The 14,216-nt window shown below is 38.7% G+C and overlaps 1 protein-coding gene across 1 annotated transcript in view; it reads right to left on the bottom strand.

Annotated features, from left to right (window-relative positions):
• Window positions 1-14,216, bottom strand: part of KIF5C (kinesin family member 5C) — a 133,661-nt gene that overhangs the window by 47,395 nt on the left and 72,050 nt on the right. Inside the window, exons 12-14 of the mRNA XM_067549483.1 lie at window positions 12,145-12,320; window positions 8,731-8,799; window positions 228-434 (exon numbers count right to left, since the gene is read on the bottom strand). Of these exons, the coding sequence (XP_067405584.1) occupies window positions 228-434; window positions 8,731-8,799; window positions 12,145-12,320 (452 nt within the window). The remainder of the gene's footprint in view (window positions 1-227; window positions 435-8,730; window positions 8,800-12,144; window positions 12,321-14,216) is intronic.

Here is a 14,216-nt window from a genome sequence, read left to right on the forward strand (position 1 = left end):
TAAGATAGGAGACACCAGAGGTAACTGTTGGCCTTCTTATGGTTTCTCTACTCCAGTTTTTAGCAAAAAAAGGTAGTCCTACACTTGACTATGATATTAATAAAAGATTTATAAATCGGTGCAGACTGGCAGGTATCTGGGATGCCCTCAAAACGTTTACATCTTCCTAAAATCAGTCCATGTAAAAAACAGACAACCGATAGAGGAATAACTAGCAATGTTCCTACTGTTTTCTGTGCCAGTTCATCAGCCAACTGTTCATTGGCTCGGGTCTTGTCCTCTACTTCTTGCGATTTCTGGTCATAATTAACAGCTAATTCCTCCAGGGCCTGAAGAACCTCTTTCACCTCATCTTTTGCAGCTTCATTTTCAATCTGAAGACGAGTCAATTCCTCTTGGATCTTCTCATAATCTCTCCTAGTGGAAGCCAAAAGCTGAAACAGCAGATATCACAAGTAGGTAACTGTATCCCCAAGAATAAGCACAAAAGATTTACAACATTGACTACAGGAGACAAGAGATCTTCCCACTCTACCTGAAACAATATCAGCAGCAGATATAACATGCAAATGTATTTTTGAAGAAAGTAAGCAAAAAATCCTCTGGACCTCATAGAAGAGAGAGCTTAGTTATATCCTATTGTGCCACAAGATTCAGACAGAAAGAAATTTATTTTGAGCAATTTCATAGCTCCAAATGCTTTTTCAACCCTGAATTCAATGCTGTCCAGGCGAAGAACCACAATGAAAAACACTTCAAGCCAAAGTGTCATAACTTTGTAGTAACCCTGTCTAAAGTAGGTTGGGCTGTCTTGTGGCATTTTGTCATAGGGAATATTTTAACAGGAAAAATTGTGATAATGGTTTTCAGTTGAAAGAAACTGTAGACAGACTTGTTTTTAAAAAATTGATCCTATTTGCAGAGATCATCTTAAAGAAAGAAATTTTAGGAGCAAACTATTGATTAATAGACGAGCACAGGCTTGGCACAGACTGATAGCCGTCCAACCTACCTGTTATAGCCATCTAATGTATTTCATTCACAAATAAGGGACATAATTACATTTATAGGATGGTGAAGATTGTGCAGAGGTCAATTTCATATTCTGCTCCCACATCATCCTATTCCATCTTAATAAAAAAATTAAACCATGGAAAATTCTTCAAAATTCACATTGCACACTCTTAACAGGAAACCCTCTCAAGTAAAGTATCTCCCAACATTTACAGCTAATGATACACTTTTGAAAAGTCACAAGTTAAAAAAATCATTGTTTAAAAAAAAAATAAGGCAGAAAACAGCACCAAAGAAAGACTAAGAATTCCATGCATCAGCTAAAAGAAGGGGTTATTGATCAGGGATGATCCTGATGGCAACATTCTGGACATTCATTCAGGAGATGCTTTTGTTTCTAAGTCTCTCACTTTATGGGTCAGTTGAAGCTTGGACTGCTGTAAATGTAGTTCTCCAAGGCTACTCACAACCCTTAGAGTGCCAAATTAGTAGTCCTGGTGGGTGCTGAAGAGTTAAATTCTGTCCTGCTTAGTCAGAAGGATAATGAATATGCCATGGGAGTGGAGGATTAAAACAACGAAGAAGAAACAAAAAATGGAGCTCTGGCAAATGGTGTGGTAGGCTCTTCCTTCCACTGCCACACTTTGTATGATTGACAAAAAGTTAGGTAAATATGTGGCTATCAGCCTGAACCACCACCGTCCACTACCTCTTTACCCCCAAGACTTGAGGAAGTTCAGCTCTAGATCCAGACCAGAACTGAGATAGACATCTCTTGATGCTGAATATATAGAAAGAGAAGATGAAGAATTTTAAAGAACTCCAAAGACTTTGTGCAAGGGATACTAGAGGAAAGCTGGAAAACAGAAAGTAAGCAGGTTAGTTTCAGGACACACGCTCCTACCATAAGAGTGTGGAACAGATTATTCAACATTAGGGAAATGCACCCAGCTGGTAATACTGCATCCTCAAAGTGAAGTGTATGCTATAAAAATGACAACATTTTATCAAGACCATGAGATATGAGATGATTTAAACAATAACAACCAAACATCTTAAAACAATTTCTCTGCTAACCTGACATGGGCTACTCCCTACAATTTCTTTAAGGTATTTTGATGTGCCTTTCACAACACCAAAAATCTACTGGTGCAATATACTATCTAGTGTGTAAGTGGCAACACTGCCCTTTACTTGATTGCCAGGGAAGGGGGATGGGAAATCAGGACTTCAACTCTTTAGTTATCCAATTCTCTACTAACTGGTTCACAAAGAAGAGATAAGCCTTAATACTACTGACAGATGGGTGCACGGAGGAGTTCTCAATCTTAAGGGGTGCATATCTGTGTTTTCTGAGTTCTATTCCCTACGCTTCCCACCTTTGAGATGTAAGCTTCACTATGGGGGCTATTAGAAGCGACATATTTACTACAGAGACCAAAGAGAGAGAATCAAGAATATATATTAGTGAACAAATTATTGGACATCCATCCAAAGGAAGAGTGACTGAAAACTTAAGGGAGTTGGAACATTGTGAAAGGTCAATTTATGAGCACATACATACAAAGAAAACAGACCAGTACAATGTATTTAACAATTAAGCTTAATTTAGTACATGGAGTTCTATCCCTCATGTTCTAGTAAAGTTTAGGCATGGTCTTCCTTAGAAGATTCAGAACCTCATCTGAAAATACCATATAGCAGTATGTAGCTCAAGTGTATGTACATTCACCTGAGAAAGAACTAGTTAACCCATGGCAAAGGAGTACATAGGATACTTTAACAGCATGTGTCCTATCTGTAACATGGTTTATATGAGCATCTGCTAGTTTAATCAACCGGAAATAAGTGCTCTGGCTAATTAGGAAGAGCAGCCAACTTGCATCATACATCAGTCAGCTAATCACAAGTAGTAGTAGACAGCAGGTGGATCATTTCAGTGAGAGCAGTGAGAAGCTGGTGAAGTTTACAGTCAAATTCTCAAAAATCTTGGTCTGATTTCCTTGACGAGGAAATTAACAAAAATTTTACTGGACTCCAGAGATGACAGCCAGCCATCCCCAGCAGATGAGCCATTAAAGTTTCTGAGTCAGTGGTACAACACTAGCCTCAGGGATTTTGATAATAAAGGTGGTGAAGCAGGAATGAATGCAAACAAGAAAGAAAATGATCACCAGTGCAGGGATTAGAGGCCACTGAAACAAACTAATATTAAGTAAGGATCCAGAGAGAGGGCAGGAGTTGAGCTAAAATACAGAAGACTCCCAAGTAATTAAACATCCACAAGGTGAGTGATGCAAATAGCCCAAAATATAAAGATAAGAACACAGACCAGAATCCAGGACTACAAGACTATATAATGGGGAACTGGTGAAAAGGAATGAGGTTTGAACTCTAAATCAGACTTACAGACATTAGCTCCATAAGGGACTACATTCTTTTATGAAACAGAAAAGTAGATGGCTTAAAACCTTACAAGGTTACAAACACACATCAGCAAGTTGTAGAATGCACTTTGAGGTGTTATTGTTGGCAATATGTGAAATGCAACACTAATCAAGGCACTCATCAGAATGGCCATACCAGGCCAAACCAATGGTCCATCTAGCACGGTATCCAGTCTTCCAAGGTGCTTCAGAGGGAGTGCTTCAGAGGGAATGAACAGAACAGGGCAATTTATCAAGTGATCATCCCCTATCATCCAGTCTCAACTTCTGGTAGTCAGAGGTTTAGGGACACCCATGGGTTTGCATCCCTGACTATCTTGGCTAATAGCCATTGATGGCTCTGTCTTCCATGAACTCATCTAATTCTTTTTTGAACTCAGTTATACTTTTGCCCTTCACAACATCCCCTGGCAACCAATTCCACAGGTTGACTGTGTGTTGTGCGAAGAAGTACTTCCTTATGTTTGTTTCAAACCTGCTGCCTATTAATTTCATTAGGCAATTTCTGGTTCTTGTGTTATGTGAAGGGGTAAATAATATTTCCCTATTCAGTTACTCCACACCATTCAGGATTTTATAGACCCCTCTCATAACCCACCCTCAGTTGTCTCTTTGCTAAGATGAACAGTCCCAATCTTCTTAATCTGTCCTTGTATGGAAGCTGTTCCATACTCAATCATTTTTGTTGCCTTTGTCTGCACCTTTTCCAATTTTAGCATATCTTTTTTGAAAATGGGCAACCAGAACTGCATGCAGTATTCAAACTGTGGATGTACCACAGATTTATATAGTGGCATAACGATATTTTCTGTCTTATTATCTATCCCTTTCCTAATAGTTCCTAACATTGTTAGCTTTTTTGACTGCTGCTGCACATTGAGCAGATGTTTTCAGAGAACTATCCACAGTGACTCCAAGATCTCTTTCTTGAGTGGTAACACCTACTTTCGATCCCATAACTTTGTATATGTAGTTAGGATTATGTTCTCCAATGTGCATAACTTTGCGTTGATCACCAAGGAATTTCATCTGCCATTTTGTCACCCAATCACCCACTTTTGTGAGATCCCTTTATAACTCTTCTTGGTCAGCTTTGGTCTTAACTACCTTGAGTAGTTTTCTATCATCTGCAAGCTTTGCCACCATACTATGTACCCATTTTTGCAAATCATTTATAAATATGTTGAACAGCACTAGTCCAAGTACAGATCCTTAAGTTGGGGAACCCCGCTACTTACCTCTCCACACAGTGAAAATTGACCATTTACTCCTACCCTTTGTTTCCTATCTTTTAACCAGTTACTGATCTATGAGAGGACCTTCTTTCTTATCCTACAACTGCTTACTTTGCTTAAGAACCTTTGGTGAGGGACCTTGTCAAAGACTTTCTGAAACTCCAACTACACTATATCCACTGGATCACCCCTGTCCGCATGTTTGTTGACCCCCTCAAAGAATTCTAATGGATTGGTGAATCATGATGTCCCTTCACAAAAGTTGTGATGAATCTTCCCCAACATATTGTGTTCATCTGTGTGTCTGATAATTCTTTAATATGGTTTTAACTAATTTGCCCGTTACTGAAGTTAGGCTTATGGGCTCTAATTACCAGGATGGCCCCTGGAGCCTCTTTTTAAAAACTGTCATTACATTAGCTCAGTAGTTACTTACCACAATGAATAATTCTGCAATTTCATATTTGAGTTCCTTCAGAACTCTTGGGTGAATACCATCTGGTCCTGATGACTTACTACTGTTAAATTTATCAATTTGTTCCAAAACCTCCTCTATTGATACCTCAATTTGGGACAGTTCCTCAGATTTGTCTCCTAAAAAGAATGGGGATCTCCCTCACATCCTCTACAGTGAAGACCAATGCAAAGAATTTATTTAGCTTCTCTGCAATGGCTTTGTCTTCCTTGAATATTCCTATAGCAGAAGAACCAGAGTTTTGTTCCTTTCTATTTTTTTCAGTAGGATTTAACTTGCAATTTTTAAAAGATGTCATCTTGTCTCTATCCACCTCTTTTACTCTGCTGTTTAGCCATCGTGGCATTTTTTGGTCCTTTTATTTATTTTTTTTTAAATTTGAGGCATACATATAATTTGAGCCTCTATTATGATGTTGTTGTTTTTTTAAAGTTTCCATGCAGCTTGCAGGCTTTGCATTCTTGTGACTGTTCCTTTTCGTTTTGGATTAAACAGCCTTTTCATTTTTGTGTAGTTCCCCTTTTTGAAGTGAAATACTACTGTGGTGGGTTTCTTTGGTATTTTCCCCCTACAAGGATGTTAAATTTAGTTACTTTATGGTTACTGAGTGGTTCAGCTATATTCACCTCTTGGACCAGATCCTGTGCGGCACTTTGGACTAAATCTAGAATTGCCTCTCCCCTTGTGGATTCCAGGACTAGCTGCTCCAAGAAGCAGTCATTATTCATGTCTAGAACTTTTACCTCTGCATCCTGTCTGGAGGGAACATGTCCCAAGTCAATATGTTTAAATAGGATATGTTTAAATCCCCTATTTGGTTTTCTGTTTACTCTCTTTACTCTCCCTAAGCATTTCACCATCCTGCTCAGTTGGTTGGTATATATCCCTACAGCAATACTCTTTATTATTCAAGTGTGGAATTTTTATCCATAGAAATTTTATGGTACTGTTTGATTCATTTAAGGTTTTTAATATATTTGACTCTATACTTTCTTTCACATACAGTGCTACTCCCCCACCAACACGACCTACTCTGTCATTCCTATATATTTTGTACTCAGGTATTACTGTGATCCCATTGATCATCATCATTCTACCAAGCTTCTGTGCTGCCTATTGCATCAATAACCTCATTTAATACTAGGCACTGAAGTTCACCCATCTTAGCATTTAAACTTCTTGAATTTGTATACAAGCACTTACAAAATTTGTCAGTATTTAGTTATCTGCCTTCAGATGATGTTACACAATGGGAGCAGAATGCTGTTCACAGTGGAAATATCAAATATCAAGTTTGCTATATAGTTTTTGAGAATTTGACTAAACTTCACCAGCTTCTCACTGCTCTCACTGAAATATCAAGTTTGCTAACCAAAATGAAACTTGAGGTCAGGTGATGTTTAATGATTGAGTGAAAGGTAACATCTTACAGAGGGGAGAAGGTCTTGAACACACAAAATAGTTAATTCTACTAAAAGCCAACATTGTATAAAGGAAAAATGTTTGGAAACCCTTGCATGGAGGAGAGGTGGACAGAGTAATATTTTAGAACATTCTTCTAATATATTAGCAGCTTTCCATTTCCTCATGTCTAAAAGACAGGAAGACAAGGCTTCATGTTGGCTATGGGGGGCAGACATCATTTTAAAGAGACGTACACTAGCTTTTAGAGCATGAATTAGAAGCCAGGACTGGAAGTGAAGACTGAACTCTAATTCCAGTACTGTATTCTGACCTTTACTCCTTCAGTTTCCCCTGTCTTTAAAAATGAGACTACCAGCTTGTAGGTTCCTACCTCACAGGAGGTGTTAGGAGGCTTAAAGTTTTGTAAATAACTTTGAAGGTGAAGCATTATCAAGTACAGCTGGACAAAGATAAAAATCAATATAGCCATTCTGCAGTTAAATGAGATTAGTAATTGCTAACACTGGAGTAATTTAAGTAGAAGCAATCAGCACCATTTGAATTTATTCATCAAGAGTTAGGATGTTTAATGTAATTTGTAGAGAGGAATTTCAACAAGATGAACAGTTACATTTTAAAAACAGACCTGCACAATACAAAAAAGTTTGAATACCCAAAATAAGTGGAACCCATCCACCTGTAAGTATCTGATTATCCTAATCTGCCTTCCAAACTAGGTGCAGTGATATCCAGCAATTTAGAATCAACTACATTAAATGTCAAATTAAACAAAGATGGCCCACCCCAGAAATACTTCCTTTTGGCAGGTTTATTGAGTATTTTCTAAAGGTGAAGGATGAAAAGTCACCAGCTCTCCTCAGAGTACAGAAAAACCTACAGGCTACTCTCAAAAGAGGTGGCCAGGAGGGTATGGGGAGGGCAAATTTTGCTCCATTTAACCGATTTCAGTTCACTTGCTGCAGTGGTGTTTTAGAGTTACTCTATATTTACACTGCTGTATCAGCAGAATTTGACCGAGGAAAAGCTTAAAATATAATAAAAGATTGGTTAAACTGCAAAAGAAAGAAAGCACTGCAAAAAAATGGAGAATTTAAGTTGCTATAGAACATTTCACCTCCTCCTCCAAATGTGCTGAAAAATATCACAGCTACATTTGGGGAGCTCGGTAACATTAATTTAGCATTTACACAGTACTTTACATCTTCAGTCCACTTCACCTGCAATTAAGGTATTCTCTTAATATCTCTGTGAGGTAGGTAAGGATCAAGCTCATTTAAACATACACATTCCTTTTCCAGACACAACCACTGATATAAAGAGATATTAACTGGTTCATTTAAGACGTCAGAGCAAATCAGTGGCAGTGTCAGGATGAAAACTCAAGAAAAAACAATTTCCAGTCCCATGTACACTCCACTAGACTATGCAGCCTATTAATTAGCAATGACCCATCCTAGGCACTACTAATTCACCAGTAGTAATAATTTTTAAAGGATCAGCATTCCCAAGGAAATCTGATAATTGGCTAATATCCACCCTGAGTAGACTCTTACAAGATATAGAATCATAGAATATTAGAGTTGGAAGGGACCTCAGGAAGTCATCTAGTCCAACCCTCTGCTCAAAGCAAGACCAACCTCAGCTAAATCATCCCTGCCAGGACTTTGTCAAGCCGCAGCTTAAAAACCTCTAAAGATGGAGATTCCACCACTTACCTAGGTAGCCCATATCCAGTGTTTCACCACCCTCCTAGTGAAAAACGTTTTCCTAATATCCAACCTAGACCTCTCCCACTGCAACTTGAGACCATTGTTCCTTGAACATGAACATACTGAAAAATGTTTTACCAACGTTTTTCACTTTTAAAACCTCTGACACCTTATTTCTTCTACCTTACTGCCCAACAATATGGTGTACTCAAATGTGTGCCCATTTAGACTTTAAACTCCTGAGATAACCAGAGTAACAAACTTAAAGTTAAACCCTTCCATCTGTCACATTGGCAACTCTTCACCAACGGATTTTAGTTAGTTATGACACATCTAGCAGCACAGCTAATAGTCATGTTAAAAAATGAAAACTCCGAGTGCAACCAAAAATTTGTGTATAAAAATTCTTGGGTTTTTTTTTTTACCTCATCTTGATCCAACATTTGTTGTTTTAGTTTCTCAGCCAACTGGCTCTGCTGGTTGATTTCATCATCCTGCAATAAAAAGTTTATTTCTGTAATTTGGGTTTGAACACTTGGCTCTTCCTTTGCAGAACCTCAACAGCAGCAATGCCCCAAGAGAGGAAATAAAATGAGTATAAATATGGATGGGCAGAAGAGAAGGAATTATAAAGAACAGCTACATGGTAAAGAAATACCTAAGTGATTAGAATATCAATAAAATCATAACACATAGCTAAGCAGGCTTGCCTCAGATCATGACACTGGAATGGCAGTAGCTGCATCCAGCAAACAAGTCATATTCAATTTGTAATTGAACATATCTTCAGTGCTAAGGTTGCAGACACACATTTATATCCAGTCATTACCTGCTTACACTGAAAGAGTTCCAAAATCTTGACAGCCATGGTGCCCCAAAAATGGATGCACTTTTAATAGAGAAAGATTAGTCAGCAGTTTCACTGTAAATGTTTGACTTTCCAAAGTTTAATTTAGCTGTGATAATATAGAATTTATTTGATAAAAATCTCTGCCATCCTATTCTGAATTGAGAGATATATTAGAGATAAGTTTATTAATCAAAAGATCTAGAGACAGCCCTGGACTACATTAACAAAAAATACATCTTAAAACATGGAGTGTGGACACTTTGTTACATTTATATCTCTCCTTCCATATCAAAGACCTTGAGGGAAACATTATCCACCTGTGTGTGTCTACTGTAACTCCAGGTTTCAATTTTATTGACATTTCAGGTCCTTAGTTAAGACAACATCCTCAGGGTTAGGAACTGTTGTTGAATGCAGAAGTAGAACAGAGATGTCTGATTCCTTTGAATATATTATCTGAAAGCATGGATTCAGACAGACATGTCAATCCTGGCAGCTGGCAAAGTCAATCTCATCCATTCTGGTGAAAAAGGATCTCTCTCTAAATCAACTCAGCATTTAAGTGGCTGCTTTTGTGTCTCATCAGAGTCAATCGGAATTCTCTGAGTTTTACTGGCAGCCATCCTAAACAATAGACTGATTTCTGATGGTAAGGCTAGCTATCAAGTACAGTATATAGGACAGTTCACTCCCAACACTTAAAATGGTCTTTCAGATTTACTGTAAACATAAGATTTGGATTTTTGTGAGTTGTAAATGGGAAAGTCATGTTTTTATATTAGGGAAAATCACCACCCTTCACATTCCCTACAATAGTGTAATAATGGATTGAACTGTGCATTCCTATACTTCCTGGAGAAATAAATCGAAAAAATGTACAAGTGACTTGAACAACCTACAGTTAAGTCTTTTGAAAATGAAGAATATAGACTGTGTGGCTTTAGAAGGGACAGGGGGAGAGTAAATAGTTCAGTACTTTACAACTGAAATTTTTACCTCTTGATAAGCTATGTGGAATATATGTGCAATTTCCAAAGCTGCTATTTTACCAAGGGGCCATAAAACACTGCTTGATATTTCTGGGGTCAGACTGTGCATGGTCCTTGTCCAAGAGCACAATGGAAAGCCCTCAAGTTTAAGTAGCCCCAACACTCTCTCACTGCATTCAGGAGCCAGAGACAAATGCAGTCTCTGTACTCTCGAGAGCTAAAAGGTGTTGGACTCACAGCAGAGAGTGCACCAATGCAGCTTCTTCCCCATGATCTTCCATTTGTATTGGACAATCATGATGGAAAAAAAATACATGAGTTAAAATGAAATTTTGGTTCAGGAATATTTAAAAGCAATTACCAGCTTTTGCCAAATATCTTCATCTTTTGGCACTCTTAACATACGTGCTTATAGTCAAAATCTCCAGAACATGTTCAGTATTGGCTGAATCCACTTTCTGAACCCCCATCCCTGAAGACTTTACAGAGGAAGCATGTACATAATGAACCTTGCTTGACCAACGGGAAACGGCCCCCCACATCACATGCCTAAATCTTTCCCAAACTGGAAGAAGCTATAAAAGAAGGGGAGTGACATCACTTCTGGAGATGGACCAAAGACAAAGCAGAGGAGAGGGGAGGACCCAGGCTGCAAGGCAGACATAGCCTATGTAACAAGGAACTGTAGGTCTGCTTGTATCAGACAGGATGAGATATTGTTAATACAAATCCTGTTCAGTATTATAGAATTTAGACTGCAAACTTATTTTTATTTCTTCGGTAACTATTTCTGGTCTCTTTACAGAGAGTGAACTAATGAATGAGCTTGTACTGTACAGACCTCTGTTCAGTGCAAGATGGTATACTTCTGGAAAGTAAGGCTTGGAGAGCTGGGGCAAACTGGCTGGTGCCTGGATCCATGGTTGTTCAGGAGTGACTCAGGAAGAGCATTCCTGTAACCTACATGGGTGTGTTCCTGCATGTAAGTATCTGTGTAAGCACAATACCTGTTAGAGGTTTGTGGCTTAATATCAGCATCACAGGGTAAGAGGGAGCCTAGGAGGCTCAGCGGTACTCCGGTCTGAACCCTGGGAGGACCTTGTGACACCCACCCAGAAGGAAAATTCATGGGGCTCAAAATGAAAACATAGAAAATCTGTGACCTCCACAGAGACACTGAGTAATCGTGTAAAATGGTGAATTGGTACAGGTTTAGTGAGTTTCAATTGTATAGCTCTCATGCAAAAATTCACTCAATGTAAAAATCGGACATAGGCTGGAAGGCTTTTGCCAGTTCTGATACATCGTCATACCAGCTAGTGAGCATTAAATACGAAGTTGTAGATATCAGACGAGTCTACTGGTTTTAGGATGATTCACCAGTAACAGAAAAGTCAAAGTCTATTTACTGTGGTGTGTAGTTATAGTCACACTAGCACTGCACTGGGGGGGGGGGGGAGGAGGGAAATAATCTATAGGACCAGTATTTACCATAAACTGAGGCACTTGAGAGTAACAGCAGTGAGAACATGAAGTTCCAATACACAACACAGAGCAATCCCTTGAGCGGTTCAAGCAGTTCCACACTTACGGTTAGACTGAAAATGAGCTACTTTGAGAAAGAAAACTGACGGCAATTAGAATATGCCTACAAGCCAAACACGCACACAGAAACTAGTTTTAAAAAAAGTATATAATAGAGAAAACATTTCTAAAACTATATAAAAAACTGGAGTATGCCAACAGCCCCCCTTTCACCTGTGGGGAGGTGCAGCCTTCTAGGTGCTTCTCACCCCTGTGAGGGAAGGCAGAGTTGTGCACCCCTCCCAAGCTGTGAATACGGAGGCTGGGCCTATTCTAAATAGTCAGTAGAAGGGAATGCTGCTTGAAGTTTGGAAAGGATACAACACTGATAATGAAACACCTGGGTACATGCACCCATTGACTGTTGGGATGCAGTTTATGAACATTGAGCAGACTCAAAGGAACAATTTCCAGACCTTATCGTCCAGCTGTCTGTACAGACTGGCAATCTCTTCATCGTATTTCTGCTTCTCCTCAGTTGAGATGCTGGCAACAACAGGTGCAATGTTGTCAATGATGGGTGTGTTATCACATGGCTCCAGATTTTTCTGGTCCTTACCGCTGATCTGCTCGTCCTCAGGCACCGCTTCTCCTGCAGTTGTAGAGAGGAAACAGTTATAGGAAGCATGTCAATCCATGGGAAATACAGGCAATTCTGAAATTAAGGGTTAGACAAGAGGCCAGGTTCTCAGCGGTCATGCTGGTCCCTAGCACAAGTCAGAGGAGCCTGAAGGAAGAGGTGTTCAGCCAGGTTCAGGGACGGGATGGCCACACCCCCACACTAGCAATCAGGAGGAAGAGTGACATAAATAAGAGGAAAATCAGACCTCATTTTAAAGTGTATTAGGCACTGCATGCAGATACTTAAGTATCCATTTTCCTGCTTTCTTCTCCTTCCCACCCCCACATATTGCTATAGGAATACAAAGATAAAACAGCTACATGAAAATAGTAAGCTTCCAACACAGTCTCAGAGATTGAAACAGGAAAAAGCAACATGTAATTGTAACTCTGGGCAACTAACATGAAATAATTTAAATTAGTATACACTGGCAGAATCAAATTAGATATGATATTCTTCCTAACCTTTTTCCTTCAGAAGAATTTTCTCTGAAAAATATTTTCTTAACATAATATATGTGCATTACAATTACTAGTCTGTTGCAATCCAGTGAAAAGGAACGGGCACATAGTTCATGCCAAAAATTGAATTTATGTTCATTATCATCTGGTAAGAACACTCCTCTAGATGCGAAATACTGTGCGTATTGTTTGGGGTATGAGAATTAAATTCCACTATTCTGCATGAAGATTTTTTTAAATCTAGAGAATAGCTGAAGTTTGAGTGACAGCCTACCAAAATTATTGTTCCATACATGAAAAAGTTAACCTGCAGTCACTTCTGCCAATGGTGTAGACAATATCTATGACGCTGCTAGGTAAATAAGTAAATAAAGCAAATGTAACAAAACAAAAAGGATCCATGGTAACTCAGCCCTGGGAGAAAGAACAGGGCCTGGGAGCATAAAAATCAATGTTTCCCAGATGTAATCAGACAAAGTTAGTGAGAAAATAAAAGCTTAAAAAAAAAAAGTTACAAAATTATTAAACGTACAACATGAAATCAAGCACCATGGAAATCCTACATTAAAAATATTCCTTGCCTATGTTGCTGATACCATTTGATAGGATTAATACTGGAAAAAAAAATTTTTAAACCATTTATGCTATTTTCACTCTTCTGCATTTCACTCAGCTTGAACAATGAAAGCAGGCACTTTCTGGCCCTTGGAAACTAGAACAGTGCTGCTGTTTGGGTTCCCAAGATGTGCAAGTAATCTCTACAAAAAAAAAGTACAAACAACATTTTCTCTTTTGTTTTGTATCTATTGTCAAACTTCTCCATTCATATTGCTTTGTGTGGAAAAACAAGCACCACCTAAATTTGGGTCCTAAAACTCCATGACAGTGTCCTAACTGGAACACACAGGTCAAATTCTGCTCTTGGGTATGTGCACACTTAATTCAGTGACTTCAATGGGACTTGTGCACACATCTTGTTTCTACTACAGCTTCATTTGGAGACAAAGTCACCTTTTATAGAGCCTTCCATCAAACAATGCTATTCAGAAGGTCAGAAGGCAGTCAATACTATATTTCTGAATGCAGTTAATCTGCTTCTACGCCAGACCAGTGAGAGAGGATTGGGGGTGGGAAGGAGCATACATTTAAAAAAAGAAAAACAGTTTATTGTAAGAGCTGGTTATTCTGCATAAAGCCATGCATTTGTGTTTCCTTTTCTAAAATGCTACTGTCCTTCTAGGATGGAAAGGAGATTTCGAAAGTAACATTTAATAAAGGTACAATCAAACATACAAACATAATAGGAGATTATAAATTCCCAGCACTACACAAGATCCAACACCAGGCAAACTGTCTCCATGGCAATTCCTCTGAACTAATGGAGAAATATTCCCTGCACTGAAGT

The sequence above is a fragment of the Emydura macquarii genome, unplaced genomic scaffold (genome assembly GCF_026122565.2).
Source record: "Emydura macquarii macquarii isolate MOO-44397 ecotype Brisbane River unplaced genomic scaffold, CSIRO-AGI_Emac_v2 contig_1253, whole genome shotgun sequence".
Taxonomy (NCBI): Eukaryota; Metazoa; Chordata; order Testudines; family Chelidae; genus Emydura; species Emydura macquarii.